At 41.3% G+C, this 21,302-nt stretch overlaps 2 protein-coding genes and 1 long non-coding RNA gene across 5 annotated transcripts; 1 reads left to right on the forward strand and 2 right to left on the reverse strand.

The window, feature by feature from the left end:
- Positions 1-1,619: 1,619 nt before the first annotated feature.
- paip1 (poly(A) binding protein interacting protein 1) lies at positions 1,620-8,698 on the reverse strand. 3 transcript variants are annotated; one of them, XM_034691948.1, is made up of 12 exons: positions 8,591-8,698; positions 8,215-8,438; positions 5,816-5,967; positions 5,327-5,524; positions 5,048-5,160; positions 4,612-4,723; positions 4,255-4,374; positions 4,056-4,162; positions 3,674-3,791; positions 3,527-3,581; positions 3,172-3,250; positions 1,620-2,751 (listed from the first exon to the last, which is right to left on the reverse strand). In XM_034691948.1, the coding sequence occupies exons 2-12, from the start codon at positions 8,405-8,407 to the stop codon at positions 2,661-2,663; spliced, it is 1,338 nt and encodes a 445-aa protein (XP_034547839.1). In that variant the 5' UTR covers positions 8,408-8,438; positions 8,591-8,698; the 3' UTR covers positions 1,620-2,660. The 3 variants fall into 3 exon arrangements, with proteins under 3 accessions (XP_034547839.1, XP_034547838.1, XP_034547840.1); XM_034691947.1 differs by having other exon boundaries at positions 8,526-8,620; XM_034691949.1 differs by lacking the exon at positions 8,591-8,698 and having other exon boundaries at positions 1,620-1,825; positions 2,660-2,751; positions 8,215-8,584.
- Positions 8,573-19,552, forward strand: LOC117818844. The gene is made up of 3 exons (XR_004632405.1): positions 8,573-8,716; positions 10,653-10,773; positions 18,666-19,552. It is a non-coding gene; the product is annotated as an uncharacterized LOC117818844 (long non-coding RNA).
- Positions 12,519-19,520, reverse strand: fgf10b (fibroblast growth factor 10b). Its single transcript, XM_034691950.1, has 3 exons — positions 18,608-19,520; positions 13,559-13,662; positions 12,519-13,194 (listed from the first exon to the last, which is right to left on the reverse strand). The coding sequence occupies exons 1-3, from the start codon at positions 19,077-19,079 to the stop codon at positions 13,003-13,005; spliced, it is 768 nt and encodes a 255-aa protein (XP_034547841.1). The 5' UTR covers positions 19,080-19,520; the 3' UTR covers positions 12,519-13,002.
- Positions 19,553-21,302: the final 1,750 nt, after the last annotated feature.

Consider the following 21,302-nt stretch of genomic DNA (forward strand, 5'->3'; position numbering starts at 1 on the left):
TCATTGAAGGGGAGGGATTGGCAGAGTGACTGTTTGTTATTTTCCTCTGAAGTCTAGAAACCACAAAGTATTTCCAAGGCCATTGAGAACACGACACATTTCTGACATGACAGCAAAGATGCTACTTGGGTTTTCTTAATATGGAAAGTGCTTTCAACACAAAAGCTCTGCCTTTATCTTGTATCGTCTCTAAATGTGAAACTTGAAGCAGTTCACAATACTCGAAATGTTTGTGCACCAGCATGACTCTTGCAGCTTTTTTAGAGTGAGTCCACAAGGTTAAAACACTTACTGTGATTCATAAAAACACTGGGTACAATAATGGGATTTACTGTTGTAAAACCTTGATCCTGCAGTTAATAACAAGTGAAAATTTGACTCAATTAGCAGTGTTAAAGCAGAGAATAATCCATGTTGATTCATTTATTTTGGATTTCACTTTATCTAAAATTCTGATAAATTAATAGGAACATTAAAGAAGTATCAAAAGTTACATCTGATGATTTTTCAAGTGTTTAGTGAATGGTTGACTTTTCTAGTAAAATTTCATAACTTGGTCAGCAGGGGGCAGCAGATGCTTCAATATAAGATGCATAGAGTCACCTCAACATGATTCTCACTGATATTTTTTATATCCTTATTTTGGTATTTGAATAATGTTGTACCATAATGAATAAAAGTTATGTAAGTTACTATGTTTATGAAAAAAGTTTAAAGTGTGTCTATCTGTGTTTACTCCTTAAGAGAACTGAAAATGATCCAGACAACATTGCAACAAAAGGAGTTCATTGCAGAGTACTGGATTTGATTTTTGAATTCAAATTCAAATGTAATGATCTTCAATCACAACTGATATTCAATCTGCTAATGTAACTGATGAACAAGGTAAATTATGGTTTAAATAATGCACAAGTGATAGCTTTAATGTGATATCTGTAAATTCTATCTTTATTGCCTGTTAGGTCTTGTTGTTCTCAGGACAACTTTCTTTCCATATGCTTGGCTTTGCCGTCATTATAGCACTGACCTAAACTATCAGTGGTTGGGTTTAGAATATGTGGAGATAAATTTAGCATTACTGCCTGATTTGTTCAAATGTAACACTGATTAAAAAGCTTTGCACTTTTTTCTCGAGTGTTGCACAGACACAAAGTTAACAGATGAGGGCAGTATTGATTGAGTGGTTTCATTGAGGGAAAATGTCTCTGTTCATAACACTGCAAAAGGAAGTAGAGTAGTTCGAGTTACCTTTAAAATTAATCCAGATGAAAACTACCAAGAACTTCTTGCATCGTTTTGTACATTCAGATTATTTTCCACTTGAAACATTTCTTAAATCCTAAAAGATAATGCTTTTGTTTGAAAATGTGGAAAAGGAACTTTTGTCTAACATCCTTTTCATAATACAATTTTGAGTGAGCATCAACACTGAATGCAAATAAATAGTGCAGCTACACATTTCTTTTTGACAATCTACTTGTATACTTCAAAGTTAGAGCATTAAAATGTAAATAGATCAAGAGGTTTTAGTGTACCTATTAAAGTGGTAGCTCTGTTTAACTGTGTCATTAGTAGTCACTCAACAAAGAGGCTTACACGCAAATCACAGCTGCAACAGCTAAAATCTCACATTATAAAGAGTTTATTGCAGGCAAACAATAGCATAAATTATATTTACAAACTATAAAACAACATTCCTTTTTTTGGGCTCCATGGATTGCTGGTCAACAGTCTTTCAGTCTTAAATGAGTATGAATCCTCCTTGCAGTTAAGTGAGGTCACACTGACCGCTGCATACTGCAATGCGCCGCATAGATTTTTAAAGCTACATTCAGGAAATAAACTGGGGTTAGATTCACTGCATTTTCAGAACTTTGAATCATCACTTGAAACATACATTTACTTAAAATATTGACTTAAATCCCAAAATAAGATTTCAACAAGAACCAGTCAGATCATACTTTTAGATTAGTGAAGTATGTATTGAGTTTTTGTATTTTGGTGCTGTTATGGATTTTCACACTGCACAGCCTTTCAGAGACCGACAACTCAGGTAAACTGCGTAGCGTTTCATATCAACAATCTGATAACAAAACCTTTGAAACAGCGGGGATAGAGGCTGTGTATGCATTGTACAGGTATGCAGTGAAACACCTACCTCAGCTATGCACAGTGCTTTTTAAATGAAAACTAATGATCTCTGATGAGTGTTTTGGCCTGCACTTTCTGCATTGGGGTATGAATTAAAACATCAAATTATGCACAAAAATAGATCAAAACTATGCACACATTTGTTGAAACTTTTCTCCCGTTCCAAAAAGAACTCTAAAACAAATTCACAGCACACTATTTTCCTCTTGGCATTAAGTTTCGGTTTAAAGGAAAGGAGTTACTTAAAGAATTCAAAACAACACAGAGAGAACTTCCATGTCTGAAAACACAATAATACCTCAATATATCAAACAGTTGTCCTGTTGATTGTCCCCATTTTCTAATCAACGCTGAGAAAAGTGTCAGGAGTGCAACTATGAACAGCTCTTTTTGTTAAAATGCTTGTTTGCAGTTAAGTGAAAGTTTGAACCTATCAGATGCTAGTTTACTCTGCTTTTCAACATTCCAGCAAGTTGATAGGGAGAAGTACAGTATGTATGTGTCTCACGTCATTGTTTTCGTTTCCTCTCCGATTCTAAATAAAAACTCTCAAAAGCTTCTTCTATCTCAGGCCCCATCTCGTCGTCAGAGTCTTCAGATCTATAGAGACAAGAAAACGAGGGGTTTAGATTTAGAGCCACAGACAAAACCTCCAGTATGTGCATATAACTCACATGTACAAGACACACAAAAAAACATAGCTCACAGTGAGACACACACTGTTCTGAGAGAGAATACAGTAGTGAACTAAGCCCTCTTTCACACCCATCTGCTGACTACACTGAAACTGAGACCATGCTTGACCCTGTTGCATTGTGGGCCAGTCAGACCCATTCGCCAAGCTCAGGGGCCCACAGGTCAGGGGTGGTCATGTGACCTATTTGTGGCTGCAACGGTGTCACATCCATCACATGACAAAAGATGAAAATATCATCAAAATTTGATAGAGGGGCGGAAATTATTATTACAACAAGCATTTACAGACCGCCTTTTTAATTTCTCCCGATGATATGTACTTACAATTCATTTCCATTCTCCCCATACATGTCATGAAAATAGTCCTGCCTTTCCATGATCTCTTGGTATTTTTCAGCATATTCTGTAAAAGCAGAGAGGAAAAACATTCAGATGTATTGTAGCTGCATCGTGTTTAAAATGTGAGGACAGCACAACAATGAGTCACTAAAAAGGCTATGTTATAACAATGTTAATGTATCGGACAGTGTGTGTGGTTATATAGTGCCATGAAGCAACACAAGATAAATGTTTTTAAGACAAATATAAAAGAAGATATTTTAGTTCTATTTAAGTGTCTCTGATTAGACCTCAGAGATACCACTGCTGATCTATATTGGACATGTTTCAACAGTCTTACCTGGATCTGCTGCTGTGAAAGGAGTTCCATCTTCAGTGTAGAATGTGGGTTCGTTCTAAAAGGAGAAAACAATTCCATGACCAAAACCTGAATTATTAAAAAGGAAAAATGTAACAGAAAAAGGTATGTGAGGCAGTAAACACTCACCATAAAGTAGTTGGGATCGTTGTCTGGGGTGGCGTTGCTGGCTGCTGCAGCAGACCGGACTCTGCCCCAATCACTAGATCTCAATTCAACTAGTTTCAAAAGCATCTGTCTGACGTCCCTGAGAGAAAAAAATCTCACATTAGAAAGCTTTTGGTGTGATTGTAAAATGATCTACTCTTGCAACGTTTGGATGATGGCGCATTTTCTTTGAGTGCTGCACCTTGGACACACAGGTTCATCACCTCTGTGTGTGTCTTTGCACTTGGCACATTTGCAGCAGCTCAGACATAAAAGCAGGTTATAAAGGATTTAAATCACAAGTTACCTTCAACATAAGCCATGAGGAACAGCTGCAAACAACAGCCCTCATTAACATACACACCTGCTGCAGGTGGCATCCAGTAGAACATTTTCAATTTTGCGGATCAGCTCTTCCATGTGTTGCTTTCCGCTCTCTTTCCACGCGTCATCAAGTACTGAGCCTGTCAGCTGTAATGTCAAAACACATTCTTATTACATTAGTAAAAACAGAGCTAACTGCAAAGCTTTCACTACAAATGCATCGGATTGAGATCTGAAACCTTAAGTAGTTTAACAGCACAGATGAGATTTGCATCCACAGGTTTATCAAACAGACTCTTCATCAGGTCATTCAGAGCAGAGAGAAGGATATCTGCTCGTTTTCCTTTTCCACCCTTGACCTGAAGAAACAGAAACAGATTGACAAAAATATCATTAAATGACTTAATCAAAAGTTTAAAGGCATACTGGATAAAGCTGTAACAGAGTCACAATCTACTTCAAACACTGCCTAATGAGGATAAAGGAAGGGCTGAGTGATGTGATCATGTGTTTCAACAATGAGGGAAATGGCATGTTGTATAAATTCTAATGAATTGGTTAAATAAAGGAGGCAGAAAATAGATGAAATATCTTACCTCCAAGTTCAGATAGAGCTCTCCCAGAAAAAGCACAAAGGAGTGGAATTTCTTCTGGGTTTCCGTGTCTCCTTGAACAGCAGCATCTCTCTGTTCAAACTCTGTTCGACATCTACAACAGACAACAGTCTTTCTTTTAAATGGCAGCTTAACAAAACAAAACAGTTCACACTGCTTTGCATATTGAGCATATTATTTGTTGCCCTGTAGCTAGTAAGTATGACCAATGATATATTCCTACTTATTACTCTGCAGTAGGATACAAACACTTTCTGCTACTATTATATTATCTAAAACAACATGTATGACGATTTTTTGACAGCTGTATAATAACAAGAGATATATATATTGCTTAAGAGTCAAGTAGATGTTTTCCTTAGTCATCCATCCCTGATCTAAACACTTCTCGAGTTTGGTAAAAGCAGAAATGAATCACCTTTTCAGCAGCAGCTGGCGAAAGTTGCCACTTGGTGGGCTGATATTGAGGTGATGGGATAGATAATTACAGAGCCTGGCACCCGTATACGAGAAGTTTGGAATGGCAGTAGACTGCAATAAAAACAAACATTAATACCAAGCTTGGTAGCTTGAACACGTATTGCTAAAAACAGGCTTTTATATTCAATTCAAAGCTCAAATGTTTTCAGAAAAGTTCTGACATGTCAGTTAATATCAACAGAAACAAGAAGCGAGGACTGAATGTGTTAATCCAAACCTGTGTGTAGATCAGTTCCACCAGCTCATGCAACGACTCTTCGGTAGTGACCCAGGCATTGAGCATGCCAGTAATCTGTTCAACGTCCGACTCAAAGGACCCAGGTGAGGAGCTCAGGTGGCCAAGGAACTCAGTGACCATGTCGTCCAGGGTCGGTTCAACGTAGCTTTGACTATCATCATAAAAAGCGGGGTCCTCCTGTACAGTGTTCACAATTTAAAGAAAAAAAGGGAATATTCTGATAACCTTGTGATGCCAATGCAAAATAACTGTGTAGCATAACGAGATTATAATCCTAATGTCTGAGAAATTATTATTATAGATCTTGAAGAGAGTAATAATGGAGGGGCATCAGGCACAGGTCATGTGAAGAGAAAAACAGAAGTAAAGGAAAAAAACAGCTACTGAAGTTGTTCATTAGATACATTGAAAGAAATAGAATAACGTTATCTGGATAAAAGCGATGATAAGGATAAAGATTCTCCTTACGTCAAATGGGCCAAATCCAGAGGGGACAAACTCTGGGGCATTGGCTGACAGCGTTGATGACAAGGCCAAAGAATCCACATCATTACACCGTCTGGAGGCTGATGTGCTGTTGGCATTGGAATGTTGTTGGGGTTTGTTCTGTCTTTTTAAATCTGAAAGAGAAAGAAGAAAGATTTTTGCCTTTCTTATATATTTGTACTAGACTCTTCTAATCTCACATGGAAAAGTATTTTGTTCCATATAAATAAGGTTTATGATACAAAGAGATGAAAATTCTTAGTACACTTGATTAGCCTTTTTAGTGGGAAAAATTATCAAAAGTTTTTTATCATGTCAATGGTATTTCTTTAAACGGAGCATAATAAAATCTAGACGTTCCTCTATGATCCATTTTGGAGTTTGGGTTGTGTATGTGTGAGTGCATCTGCCACCAAGTGCTACAGCCTGAGCAACTAAAGGAATTCCTTACTCTTTAAAGAGCCTGAGGGATAATACTACACAAACACATGTGACCACATGTCACACCCCAAACTCACATTTTTCATTTTAGGTCAGGAGCAGATATCTAAGAGCGCTGGTTTGATCCTGCTATGTGTCAGTTCACCTCTAAGTTTAGGTGTAAAGACTGCACTACAGGCCAAGTCATTTCTAACTCATTTGTAACTAAATCACACACCAGCACCCTCAGGGGCTTAGGCCAACTGTTTCCGACATTAAGTCATAACTGAGGCAGCAGCAGGGTAACTGGCCATACGATACAGCTCGATATGATACACCTTCTAGAACATTTTTGGGGGTGCTGAAGCACCCCTAAATTGAATCTCAGAACCCCTACAATTTGAGATATTTTTTTTTATATATGTACTTTTTAAGAAGCTAGAAAAGTTTCAGAACCATACAGTACTTGGTTGAAAACGTATTACTTTAAAAACAAAAATACAGCAGCTCCACCGAAAAAGGGGAAGGAAAGGAGAGAGTGCAAAATCATGAAGAACAAGGTAACAAAACAAACAGAGAATAGTGGCACACAAAACTTATCAAGTTATATAACACAGACAAGAAGGAAAAAGGCAGAGAAAACATTGAAAAAGTCCATTTCTGTTAATGTGTTTTACATGTTGTGCATTGCATTTCAATTGAAAGTCCAAAAAATAACTCCAATGTCGATGTTTTGTATTTTTGGTACTCACTATAGGGGGCTGGTTTACTCCAGAATCATACAGATTATGTATATGTTGAGGAGCTGCTGTATCAAAATGAGTTTCCACAGAAATTAGGGTTACCATATGTTTCTTTTATGATTCCAATCCTTTTCTCTTTTGCTGTGGCTCAGCATTTAAATAACCTTTATCAGATTTGATGGTTTAGTCACAGACTTTCCCAAAAAGTGTTATACTTTTCTTTCACAAATGTGGTAATGAAATTGCATTAAAATGTACAAAACACTGAAATGTATCTTGCCCGGCCAGGCAGCTCTCTGGGTGCTCAGCACCCCTAAACAACCAATCCTAGAATCGCTGCTGCTTGGAGTATTCTGTGTGATGTACCAACAGGATTATAAAGCCATGGTGAAACACTAAATATAACTCAACCCCCAAAACTAACACATTATGATATTGTTTCACAGCAAAAACAGAAGAATACAGGTTGAGTGACTTACTGCTTTATTTTACTGCTATCTCTCTTTTTTTATTGTATTTTTATTATTTATTGTATTAGTACTTTTGTTGTGTCATTGGTATGCCTCAGTGACATGGTTTCTTATCTTGACAGTGGGCATGTTATTGTATGTTTGTATGTTGAATGAATGTATTGATTGTGAGAAGCACTGCACTTATGTCCACGACATATTACCCCTGGGGACAATAAAGTTTATCGTATCTTATCTTTCTAGAAATAGACTCCCAAACTAATATCCGCAACACACTTTTTCAGAGTTGGAGGTTGAGCTCATAATTCCCCCTTTTCTCTTTTTCTAACTCAATATAACTTTAGGTCAGCTGTATCTTTACTATAATAACTGTAGATGTAACTATATTATACAGCCTGGAGTTTGGTATGAGTAGTCAACTATGTGACATCTGAATTTAGATGCAGCATCACCTCATGAAACAACAATCCGACAGGTGCATGACGCACCGCCAAAAAGCTAACTGACGTTAGCAAATGTCAACAATATGTAGCGGCTAGCTAGCTAGCTAATGACAGCTCATGTTTTACAGCGGGTGAAATTAGAGGCTCCTATCCCTTCGCTTCTTAGATAGCTGACAGTAAGCTAACATGTCGGCCTTCAGTGATAAAATCAGCATGTTGCATTTTCGTGAAATCGAATGTGAAAGTAGCTCGCTGCCTGCCCTGCTAGCTCTGTGAACGTTGGTGTTAGCTCGTTGACTCTTTACCTCCCACGTCGTTGGTAGAGCTCGAGTTGTTCTCGGCAAATGGCGGGCATGTCCGCGGCTGTCTCAAAGGTTCCCTCTGATTGAACAGCGTGGTTCTGGTCTCACCATCCACGGCAGAACCCACGAACCCGGGCTCTCCAGGTAGGTTTCGGCTTCTCCCCGCTCCAGGAGTTCGGTCGAAATTCTCATTCATGACGGCTCGTTAGTCAGCCTCACACTCAGAGCTGCATCAGAGGAGAGATGAAGAAAGGCTGTCCACGTTAAAAACTATTTGTTGTTTCGTTTGTGTGTTTAATCACTGCTAAACACACCCTATCTCTCTTTCATGGTGCCTTTTTTTCTATATCGGACAGTTCCACACAACTTTTTTACCCACTTCCTTTCACAACAAACTCGCTGTCGCTGAGCGTGGGGTCGAAAGTCAGACTGGCTCCCTCTAGCGTCATGGAGTGGAAATGACACGCCGTCTCAAAACAGAGCCTCAAACCTGTTGGTGACGGGCGTAAGTTCGATTTTTAATTCATTCTTCATCAAAAGTGATCAGTAGGGGACAAAGTACAGAGCTTCATTACTTAAGTCAAAGTATAGATACTCCAGGTCCAATATTACTCATTATCTACTCCAATACAAAGGAAAGTTGTTCTGTCAAATTATTACTTTAAAGTACTGGAGTACTTCCTTTTAAAAATACTTAAGTATTCAAAGTACTTAAAAAATCTCAAAACGTATTTTCACAGAGCATGAGTGCAGTCAAGAATACGTAGGAGTACATTCTGTTACATTATGTTTATTTAGAAAACATTACTTGAAATCTCTAAAAACTATACCATGGAATAAAAACAGCAACAAGTTACTCCAAACACAGACAACTTAGTTTGAAATGTTCATCAGGAATTAAACAAATGTTACGTAGCTCGACATCTTTCTCAGGTTGGACAGTGAATTTTTGTATGTTTGGGCAGAGTGGGAAACAGAGAGAACATTTCAAGCTATACGTATCATTCTTCATTTCAAAAACCTCTAACACGGACTGAAGATATGGCCATGGGTGCTCAGGTTGAGAATTATAGCCATCATTACCACCTCTAAATGAACTGCCTGAACTGAGTGAAATTTAAAGTACAGATACTCAAAAAAATGTTCTTAAGTACTCAAGTAAATTTACTCTGCTACTGTCCACCACTGAAAGTGATGCATTTATAATTTTAGAACTGTAAAAACAATTCTTGAAAGTAATTCTAGTTTTGATGAGTATTATTTTTGCTCTATGACAGGTAGGCCTACTTTATAAAATGATTTTGAGGTGTGCAATATCAATCAAGAATCGAGAAAATCAAGAAATCTTTATTGCCAAGTGAGCTTGCACACACATGGAATTTGACGTGGGGAATGGAACACTGGTACTTAACAACAGGACAGTAAGGACACAACAAGACAGTAAGGACAATAATTATAAAAACCTAAAAACTAACCTTAAAAATTCTACATAAAAATAAAAATACTATCTGTACAGAGAAAGGTGTAGAAGTACTTTTAAGACATAAATGAATTACCCTAAGCCAGAGTGCACATTTCAGAGGATGAATATAATAATAAAATATGTTATAGAATAAATTACAATATTGCGCGTGGTTGTTGAGATATTGCACTGGAAATCAAGGATTGCACATGTATGGGATGTATCACAGGAGTCTTTAGTGGTTTACGGTGTGATTGTTCATGAGGGATATGGCCTGAAGGAAGAAGCTGCCCCGGTGCCAGGATGTTCTGGTGCTCAGAGCTCTGAAGCGCCGGCCGGAGGGTTAAAGAGGTGGTGACCTGGGTGAGGATTTTGCCTGCCCTTCTCCTCATCCTGGAGGAGTACAGGTCCTGGAGGGAGGGCAGGGGGGCACCAATGATCCTCTCTGCAGTCCTGACTGTCCGTTGCAGTCTCTTCACGTCTGATTTGGTAGCAGAACCGAACCAGACAGTGAGGGAAGAGCACAGGACAGACTCAATGACTGCAGTGTTCAGCAATATTTATCAAGTATAATATATTTTACAGAAGTTGTATTGTGTATATTTATAAATGAGACTTTAAATGTTAAACGTATATTCTATGCAGATTTAGCTAGTATCATTCAATGTAAGCAGCTTTTAATCCAAATACTCATAGAAAACCCTAGACTCAATATCTAAAGTAACTGTGTTCATGTCATAATAAGGCTATTTAATAAATGTTAAATGATATTTGTGAGTTTCATCTTCCATATGATCTGTATAATTGTTTGAAAATATATTTACACTGCCAAGTTTTCTGGTTGAGAAGTTTCAAACTTCTTCATTTAATTTTAGTTTTCTTGTTTTGATTATCCTGTTAAGCGATATGTGAGGTGATCTAAAATATTTGCCAAAACACAGAGATTTGATGGATAACACGTAACTGATATCACACTCAGATTCCTGCACCATCAGAGAAGTTTCTGGACCCGTGCAACCCCTCAGGAGTGCCTCTCTCTCTCCCCTGAGCTCACTCAGTAGCTGCCCACTACAAACATGTGTTGCACCAGACCTCTCAGTGTAAGTATTCATTAGTTGTTTTAGCCTCCAGTCATTTTCCACTTGTTTCCCAAAGCTGGATCACATTATGCCACAGAGAATTCCTGTGCCAGAAATGCAGAGACCCACTCTGATAAAAGATTACTACCCCTATTTTCTGTTATTGCTGTCTACCCCCAACTCCTCTCGACTCCCCTTGCCAGTGTCTTGGAGGGAGTTCAAACATTCACAGGTTCTGGGGAATGCATGAGATGACAAATTACTGGTGGTGTTTTGGTGAAGCGCACACCCAAAACTGAAGGTTTTAATGCAAAAAAAGGGCAGTTTTATGTTGCATTAGTAAACATTCTGTAGGTTATATTCCTGTGGGTTTATTGACTGCACAATTAGGTTACACAGCAAATAAAGGAACATATGTTGCTACTGTATGAAGTGTTTACAAAACAGCTCCTTCCTGCTGTGTATTCTGTCTTGCAACTTTAGAGAAACTAAAATCCAAACAGTTACAACAGACAAGGTCTTGTTGGTCTAAACAACTGCTCAACAGTTTTTAACTTGGTTAAGGCATTAACATCTGAAGGTTTATCCATCAGACCCTGTTGAGAATGAGCCCTCAGAGGTGCAGCAGCCACACCATGTTGAACAATCACTCGAGCGAGTGAAGAAAAAGTAATAGACGGTCATGAAATAGTATTCCATATGTTGCCATGGGCCTTGACTGTCATGGTGGAATGCACTGTGGCATTCCTCTGTATTAATCATTTGTCACAGTGATTCCTTAAACAACCTTTAAAAAACAATATACCATGGCCTGCAGCAAATGCTGTCCTGTAATGTGGATTCCTAGCTTTTGTTATATTTGCTTCTTTAAATCTGGAGTCACAGTCATGGGTCAACGTGGATGAATTTGGACATGAAGGTAACGGCCATCTTCCTGTCTTCGTCTGTTCCCCACAATTTTTCATGATGGATGCTCAAAGAGGGGCGGGATAAAAGAACATGAGGCCCGGAAGCCTGTGGTGTTAATGTTCTCCCCGTGGTCTTTTGATCTGGCATTGAGACAGCTGTCATTGATTAGTGTGTTTGCAGATGATTACTAAGGGAAGTGGGTGGTCAGACACAGGTCATATCCCTGCTTCCCCTCCATTCACATTTCTGCCTCTAAATGGGAAGTAGTAAAGAAGACCAGCATGATGAAAATCTTATTTTGTCTTTGTTTTTGCAAGGACTATCTTCAGGTGTTTTAGCACTTATCTCTGTTATTGTAACCCTCCTGCCATCAGGGAATGCTGCCTGATTTATAGTTTAATAATATAAAGTAGTGTCAGCATCTAAATACCGTATGTGATGTTACCCTCCTCCCATTTTGTTGTGGTCGGTCTGTGAGCTTCCCATTTGTTTGGGAAGTGATTGTTAGTGCAATGGTTGCCACATGGAATATCTGGCGAGGCATTAATAGCTTCCTTTTGTCCCTGATAAGAAAAGACTTACCATGACCTCAGTGTTCACCAGGGATTCTCATATTACTTGTGAGAAAATGTGGCACTTATTTTTGCGAGTTCTCCTCCAGTGACGCACATTTTTGGCGTATTAAAGAAGCAAGACAAATGCATTGCAGAGGAGAAAGGTGGTATTTTATTTTCACATAATAGAGTTCCTATAAAAAGTTAAGAATGCAGAAGGAATGCTTTTCTTGTAAGTGTTCCCCTCCAGTTAAATATTTCACAAAATAAATAAATCATATCAATACAGTCAAAAACACAGTGGTTAAGTATCCAACATTTGCTTTACATGTGATGTACCCTCTATTATATCTGATCATTTCCCTTATCAAATCCCTTTTCGTACCCTCTTCTTTATGATGTGGATAATCTGATGTATCACAGAAGATTATGGATTATAAATAACATCTTTAGATACTTCTGTGTCTACCACAGTTCATAGCTAGGATAGTATCTTCTGCTTGGTCTGCATTACACACATTCTCAAGTTGCAAACTGTTTGGCACAGAAAAAAGGATCAGTATTGCATCCCGTGCCACAGAAAACACAGATATCATCCTCTCCTATCAAATAAAGTACATGATCTCGGCTAAAGTCGGAAGCAGAGACCATATTTTTGTGTAACAGTGTTAGTGCCTTGTTTCCAAATGAGCGATTTCTCAGTGAATGTCTTTATTTTACAGATATTTTGAAAACCTCTCAGTCCAGTGCTGCTTATCCACCTTCTGCTCCACTTAGTTTCTCCAGTTTACACCAAAATTGGAAGAAAGTGGGTGGCCGTGTTCCTCCTGCGGGTTTTCTTTCCCCTCAGCGGCTTCCCGTGGACATTCAGACCCACAAACATCTGCCGCTTCTTGTTCCTCCATTCGGCTGACGCGTACGTGTTGTAGCCGTTCTCCTCAATGCGCTCCTTCAGGGTGCAGTCGACACCAAAGACTCTCTGGAAAAAAACAGCAGGTATCATGTTTCAGTGTTATAACCCCGACATGAGAGGTTAAGGCAAAACACACATCATTTTCTCGTGCAAATCCATTGTGGTTGCAGACGGTGCCTTGTTTATGTACTACTCCTTAATCTGTACTGCATGTTTGGCTTTTTGTGCTTGTGCAGAAACTGGTGTGCACTTTGAAAATTGCACAGTTACTTCTTCTGGAGGATCACGTGTGAACTGTTCTAGTAGACATTTAAGGCTGACCCATCATTTAGGGAAGTAGAGATAAGCACAGGGCTTTGATAAGGACAGAAGAATCTAACACTATCTCTAGTCAGGAGCATTCAGATTGACCTCTGACCCGGATACTCACCGCTCCGTACAGCTCGCCTTTCCTGTTGATTGCCAGATAGAAGTTGCTGTTCAGCCCTTTGATGGCCACCACTCCCACGTCCACCGATGTGATTTCCAGAATACCTAGGATTCAGGGACAAGACTGAATTGTCAATATGTGTGACAATCCACACCTCTTAATCATTTGAGAAAGTAAAACAGTTACATTTCCTAGATAAATTGCGCTGACCTCAAAAGAAAAACACGTTTTTAAGCTAACAGGGACAAATATAAAACTCAAAAAACCATGGAAGTCAAGGTGAAACAATTTTTTCATGCTGCATTAATGCTGTAAATATGACGGCAGAACGACAGACTCTTGCAGCCGCAACAGGCCAGGATAAATCCATAAATTTGCTCCACATCTGTCAGAGTAACTAATGAATAACCACATGTTGCATGCTCATTTCAGGACACTTAACATGTGGGAACACACAGTGTGGGAACTGTGGGCAAGGTCACATTTTCTCTTTAAGCTCATTCATCATTTCAGTGATATTATAAAGCAACTTTACAACCCACACCTGTATAACAGATTCCAGCTGTGCAGGCCATTTAGTTTTAAAATTAATGGGTGGAAACCGCAGAGATTCTCAGGTTGTTTATGTTCTGTTTGGTATTTAGCTTTCCAAGTCCCTACACAAGTAATTCAGGTTTCTGGTAGGCTATTAGAGAGGCTAATTTATACCCCAGTTAACAAGGGCAAGCTTTTTCTGCAGACGGCTGTGGTTATTTGTGTGGTCCTGGTATCAGAGGTCAGAGAGATATAACTTCGTAATGTGTCCTTTGACCACAGAACCCACTTGTCTCTTCTTATGTGTGTGAGTGTGTGAGCCAGCCTCCCCTGTTCCCATGGCATGTTTGATGTCATGCCTCCCTCCCTGACTTCCTCTCCCCACTTCCTGTGAGCTGTCGTTATTTTATCCCGATAAGCACACATATGTGTACACACACACACATTTGGACACACACACACACACACACTTTGGTGTGGGGGGTGTGAACTCCAGAGAGTTGACGACATCCTTTGATCAGATCTGTAGCCCCTCCTCCGTCTGATGACTGTTTGTGTGGCAGACCCACTCTGCGGTGGCTGGAGAGGGGGTGTCTTGTAGCTGCCAGCCAGGTACATGAGTGGAGGGGATGATGCAGGTGTGTGCCCCCCATAAAAGAATAACCCTTCCCTTTAAAAAAAACATGGCAGCATCCCTCCTCGACCGTGAGGTCTTGCCCGTATCAGTTTCTAGTTCAAACAGTGGCACCTCAGGGCAGTGAGGTCTGGATCGGCAAAGGCGGTGGTGTGGTGGGGACTGTGACACAACGGCCATTGAAGATCTGAGAGGAGCTGGTTTTTCTGTATGGGATCGGGTGTCGGGTACGGAGTGAGGATGTAAGACAATCTATGGCAGGCTCTGGCTGCTCTGTAAACATGGGAGGGATGAAAGGAAGGAGAACAGAGGAGGACAGAGGAGCCATGACAGTGAGACTGGGGGTGGAGTGAGGATTAGTAAGGCTGTAATGATCACTGATCAAAGTCAGCCACCGGAGGCAGGGGCGAGACAGGTTGTATACACACACACACACACACACACACACACACACACACACACACACACACACACACACACACACACACACACACACACACACACACACACACACACACACGCACGCACACACAAAAGCACACGCACTTCTGCACTCACATGTGCACACATGGTTAATATTGCAGCAGGTGAATGTGCACTTGTACACTGAAACCTGGCTGTGAAACTCAGACTCCCCATTCACTCTTTTTTGCTGTGCGATGAGCTTATGGGAAAACGCAATAACAGAAAACATGCCCCTCATTTATTTTCCACCGAGTGCAACATCCAATAGTATAGCAAAGCTGTGTGTGCGGTAAATCTAACAAACCACATAATGCAAAAAAAGTAGTGTAAACTCAGGCAGCCAGATTCAGCTGTGTGCATGGTGATCCAGCAGTTTGTCTTTTGCATGCTGGTTGCTTTTTCCTAATGTGTGGCTTATTTATATGCTCTGTTAGGAGTTACAGCACTAAATGGTGCGTTGGTTGTGGAATGGAAGCGCAACAACGCCAATGAGAATTAAGGGTGGTTTTTCCACAGTGGGATGCCAAAAACTATGCACTCTGCAGCGTCTTTCTCCCTCCTATTTTTAAATGAATGTTCACAGTCTGCACAAAAAAAACATTTGGACAGATAAGTGATTGGCCCTATTCCCATGCAGAAAAATGGTTTGTGGTGAGACATAAATCAGGATTTATAGTACTAACACTTGATAAGGACCACACTGAGTGTATTTACAGAGCAGAGACATCCATCCTCTTCCCCTCCTTGGAGAAAAGCTATACATCTCTCTCCTTAAAACCTCCATAAGAGCACCATGTGTTTTTTTCACCACGCAAAAGGCCTCTGCTTTGATTAAAGGAGATGAATGTGCACAAACACACACACACATCCACGTTCATACACACACTTCTTGAGCCATGTCCACAAGCATCTTGCACACATGGCCTGGCCCCTGCAGCACACACAAGTGGTGGCCCCAACACGTATACACACACACACACACACACACACACACACACACACACACACACACACACACACACACACACACACACACACACACACACACACACACAATCTTGACAGGCTCGTCCTCTCACACCATCACAGCCGAGGATATTAACTAAACCCTTTTACCGCCAGCTTTTGCATTAGTTCTACTTCGCAATATTTCCCAGACAGGCCATCCAGAGCTGCTGGTAGTCAATAAATTCAAGAGAAGTCATCTGTGAATCATAGATTGTTAAATTATGCACTCAGGCCATGCAGATAGCTCCTTAGCTGACTTGAACATAATCTCCCTCCTTTTCTCTCTGCCTCTCTGTAACCTCAGCACAGGCTCCCAGCGGGATGGAAAGCCATGTGGGACAGTTTTGCGCTGGCATCCCCATAAATCTGTGGGAGGCTGGATCCTGGCTCTTTAACAGACAGTGAGCTGGGTCCTCAAAGGGCCACAGGCAGCACCTAAAACCAACGCCTCCAGATCTAGCACACCTCTCAGACGAGACAAATATACAAATAAGGGATTTAAAAATGATCTGAGGTGGAATTGTATGTATCGTGTTTTCATCTGGCTCAACAACTAGTCGTCCCCTCATTGCTAAAAAACTTGATATTTTGTCACTTCAAGGGACCATGGAGGGTCTACAAAGGATGTCAGCCCTGGGATCATGTCTAGCCCCGGGGGCCGCAGCAAAGACTGGAGCTACTCTTGTGTAGTATCCTTTACCGTGAGAGAACCTGATACCAGGCCACATAATCCACACACAGTGTCCCCAGACCCCCTCAGGCACAGCTTTTTGATGGCACCACCATTGATACTGAAGACGCATTGCTTTGATGTGGCCACAATGATGTTCAGCCGTGTCATTCATGAACTTGTACCTCTAGAGAGAGTCCTCCTGTGCTCCCATTCACCTCCCTCAAACTGACTTACACTGACTTTTGAATTAAGGCAACACACTCCTATAAAATGAAGAGTTGTGTGCACTAAAAAAAATGGAGACAGAAGGTTAAATCTCCTCCAAAACGGTCATAAAGTTGAGGCTCACACACCACTATTATGACAAACCGAGGGAGACTTCCTCACGCCACTCCAGTTTTACAACTTAAAAGAAACCACTAACGAAGGCGGCAGTAAAGGCATCACAGTGTAACACGGTCAGTAAATAAAGTTGCCTCTGTCATGACCTTGTCAAAACAAACATCTCCCCTGACATTCTGCCTCCTCGTGCCATTTCCCCCCAAGTCTCTTTGATTGAATGTGTGGTTTAGCTCTCCCAAGAGGAACATTAAAAGCTTCCATACACACACGAGTTGGCGGGACAGAGAGAAACAGGGAGGAAAAGGACATATACGTGTGTGTCAGTAATAAGCGAGCACATGTGTCGTCGTTGGTTACTATATGATCACACACCCACTGGAGCATGTGAGTGCCCGCTGGCTGATAGGCACACACACGTAGCTCGGTGGGAATGCTAGAAGACTAATGAGGATAGGGTTTTTTTTTTCAACTGACTGATATGCCGAAACATACAACGTGTAATCACTTTAAAGACGTGTTCCTGTGAGTGAGCACGTCAAACAGCCTTAAACAAATGTCTGATCTGTGACCAAGGGTGTGTAATTTGCTCCTCGCTGGCTGGCAGGCGGGCAATCTGAGTGGGAGAGTGAAAGAGACACAGACACAGAGAAAAAGCTGCGAGAGCCTAAAAGCATCAATGAGGCTGACATCCATATCCCCAGTCCCCCACCACCACCACCACCACCACGACAACACAAGGCCTGTTCTTCTCTGCTTGTTATCAGGTCTGTTTACTCTGGGCTGTGAAGACGGCCTGATAATGGCAGGGTTATCTGCCCCTGCTCCTTTTTAAAGCATCTCAGAGCTACCATCATTGTGCTGAGTGTTTGGACAGCACAGATATCGCTTGGATGTCTGGTTTAAAACAAAAAGAGGCCATTCTAATCGGGGATTACTTGGCCAAACTACAAACCAGTGGGCGGGCTGGTGGTCTGTGGAAATGAGCGCGGGTTAAGGATTAAAAATTATTTTAAATTCAGTGCTTTCCCCAGGTTTATATTTGTTGTAATTTTTTTGCAAACTTTTGGAGGTAAGAGGAGCTTGGAAAAATTAGGCCTTAGAATCAGCAACAACCAAAACTTTTCAAGGGTTTCATGGAGTCACAAATGTCCCAGAATTAGAGCAATCAACAGGTGCTTTTGTTTTGTGCAACATTTAAAAGCCCTAAAATTTCTGATGCAGAGCTAAAGAGGCCTGAAAGTTTTTAACCAGCTGCAATGTTTTAGCACAAATAAGCCTGGCCTTGGATCATCTTAAACATTTGCAGACACTGCAAAGACTTAAGTCATCTTTGGAGTCTGACTCCATTTTTTTTTCTTCTGCAATTAAAATGAATTTATTCACAGTTACTCACTGAGGGGGTCATCTTTGCTCTTGGTTCCATTGACCTGTCCGTTCCTGTCGATTCTCAGAAAAAACTTCTGGAAAGAGAACAGCTTCCTATTCCGTATGTCCCCTTGGAGATGACTGTAGCTGCGCACATGCCTCCCCTGCGCTCCTCCAGCCCGACCCAGCGGGCCCCCGGTGGCCCTGTGCCTAAAACCAACCTCAGTCTCAGAAATGTTCAGAGGAACCTTAAGAGTCCGTGGATTTGTGTGTCTCAGTTTGTCCCTGCGGTTCGGATGGCAGGCTGCCCCGGTTAGAAGGAAGGAGAGAAGCACAAAAGCCACCAGGAGAGACTGAGTCAGAGAGGGGAGCAGTGTGGATGATCTTAGGCTGGAGCTGACCCCAGATCCAGAACCAGAACCAGAACGAGCCCCAAACCAAGCCCTGGAGCCGGACGAGGCAGAAGCAGCCTTACTCCCTCCAGCAGCCCATCTGACCATGGTAGTGTGCTGTGTGGAGGACTAGAGGCAGCCTCAGAGCCTGGGACATGCTGCTGGGGGCGAGAAGAGGCTGAAAGGGCAGGGAGGGGAGCCCTCCACAGTCCAGAGGATGAGACGGTCCCCAAGATGAGTCCAGATTATGAACCACCTGAACAATTTGAACAGCGTTAAGCCTCCTCAACAAGTGTTTAAAGCTGATCCTCTGGGTTTTTTCCACTGATGAAAGTTTCAGGCTGTTGATCAGAAAATCTACTGCCCGAGTCTGTTTTGGAAAATGAATCAGTCTGATAAAGCTTAAAAAAATACTCAAATTACCCTGTTTGTGTACTCCAGTAACAATCCTGTTTTCCACTCTCCTTCAGATTTCTCTTTCTCTCAGAATTGTTTTTGTAATACGGTTGGTTTCAGTCTTGCTGCTCCAGTGTAACCTCTGTATTTCCATAAAAGGAAATAAAGGAAAAATATATAAAGTTCTCTTTTGTCCAGGTAGAAAGTTTGCAATAAAAATCCTTATATTTCCAGTGGAATCAGCAAAGATGCAGCACACAGAGTACCTGTCTGATCTGCCATACTCCACATGTTTCAGTTTTCAAACTGAGAAGGAAAACCAGGATTCAGGACTTAAAAAGGAGCGTTGGTCAATCCAGGCGCATGTCAGATAATCCATCTGTCCCCTTGTGTTGCCCCGCTCCCCTCTCTCTCTCTCTCTCTCTCGCTCACTCTCTCTCTCTCTCTCTCTCTCTCTCTCTCTCTCTCTCTCTCTCTCTCTCTCTCTCTCTCTCTCTCTCTCACTCTCTCTCTCTCTCTCTCTCTCTCTCTCTACCCCTAAATGACTCCACCTTCATGCAGCATCGAGGTAACAGTCTGGGGAGGTCTCTCTCTCTCTGAGTCAGACTCGTTCACCTCGTCCTGTCTGTTAGCTCCTCGATACGAGGATTCCTGGTGTGATCACCTCACCTGAAGGCCGGACACACAGAGAATGACTTTGTGTTGTGGTGTGTTGTCTTGTTGTGTGTGGCTGTCTGACTCTGTTAGTTATTTGATCCCTCCCTCCTTTACTCAACTTCCCCTCTCACATATGGGAGCAAGTACTGCTCTGCTTGTGTGTGTGTGTGTGTGTGTGTGTGTGTGTGTGTGTGTGTGTGTGTGTGTGTGTGTGTCTGTGTGTCTGTGTGTCTGTGTGTGTGCATGCCTACGTACGAGCAGATTATGAGAGTGGGTGAGATAGCAGGGTTTATCTGAGTGGATGCAGCAGGGCAGGAAGAAGCTGTCTGCTGGTATTGGATCAGACCTTACGGCTACAGATTGTGTTGATGATTGCTTTATTGACTAATCAAAGAGTTGGCCTGTTTTTACATTGCAAGAAACACAACCTAAAGTTGACATTTCCAATCTGAATGCCACGCTAATTTATGTCCCCTTGTAAATACACGTGCCTACAGGGTAAAGCCTGAAAGGATAAGTATCTCAAACTGAAATGGACCCATTTATTACTCATCAAGATGTGACAATCCTACAAGAGTCTTCCTCTATCTGTTCAGATAAAACTTATATTAAGTTTCTATTGCCGGTTCCAGTCTGGATGCAAGTTTATCGCGGCCCATCTTATGGAGGCCTCTCTCTTTCCCTGAAGGCACTTAATCGCAGCGTGTTATCTCTCCTGCAGCGCTGTAATGCAATGAAGCTCTCCAGTTTCACTCAGCAGACCCTCGGCCTACCTCTGTGACTCAGGTGTCCTCGTGGCTCTTAGCCAATGAGACTCTCCTTTACCAAGCATGCATCATTTGCTCCTCAAGGTGAGGTCGGCCAGGACAGCGTGGACAATGTCACAGCGGACTAAACAGCAATGTGCAGTGTGAGGAGTGAATGTGCAAAATGTTAGGGATGATCATAACACAACATATAAAGCTTCATCTGTGATTGTTTCTATTAACTTGACTTATTAAACCAGCTCCAATTTCAGATAAAAGCAACATTTGACATAATTCAGACACTGATTGTGCAAAGATTTCTGCAACTAAAGCCTACTAAGAAAATTAAAATGATCAAGGCCCTCAAAGTGACATTTTTAACAATCCACAGTGATAAACCAAACATGTTCTGTCAGTCTTATCTGTTCCTCCTGAACCTTGGGTCTTTAATGTCATGATCTGTCCTGTTCCACAGCTTTCCTCCCCTTTAGTCCAGGTTTTTTAGTGTCTGCTTTAATGTCTGTCAACAATC

The sequence above is a fragment of the Notolabrus celidotus genome, chromosome 9 (assembly GCF_009762535.1).
Source record: "Notolabrus celidotus isolate fNotCel1 chromosome 9, fNotCel1.pri, whole genome shotgun sequence".
In the NCBI taxonomy this organism is placed as follows: domain Eukaryota; kingdom Metazoa; phylum Chordata; class Actinopteri; order Labriformes; family Labridae; genus Notolabrus; species Notolabrus celidotus.

What these genes read in the sequence shown, in the direction of transcription:
- paip1 (XM_034691948.1), bottom strand. Translation starts at nt 8,407, where the DNA reads ATGAATGAGAATTTCGACCGAACTCCTGGAGCGGGGAGAAGCCGAAAC. An exon ending in CTCTACCAACGACGTGGGAG is followed by an intron (nt 5,968 to 8,214) that starts GTAAAGAGTCAA and finishes TTTCTCTTTCAG; the next exon opens with ATTTAAAAAGACAGAACAAA. An exon ending in AGCTCTATCTGAACTTGGAG is followed by an intron (nt 4,375 to 4,611) that starts GTAAGATATTTC and finishes CTGTTTCTTCAG; the next exon opens with GTCAAGGGTGGAAAAGGAAA.
- fgf10b (XM_034691950.1), bottom strand. Translation starts at nt 19,079, where the DNA reads ATGGTCAGATGGGCTGCTGGAGGGAGTAAGGCTGCTTCTGCCTCGTCC. An exon ending in GAGCAAAGATGACCCCCTCA is followed by an intron (nt 13,663 to 18,607) that starts GTGAGTAACTGT and finishes CCTGAATCCTAG; the next exon opens with GTATTCTGGAAATCACATCG. An exon ending in AAGGCGAGCTGTACGGAGCG is followed by an intron (nt 13,195 to 13,558) that starts GTGAGTATCCGG and finishes GTTTTTTTCCAG; the next exon opens with AGAGTCTTTGGTGTCGACTG.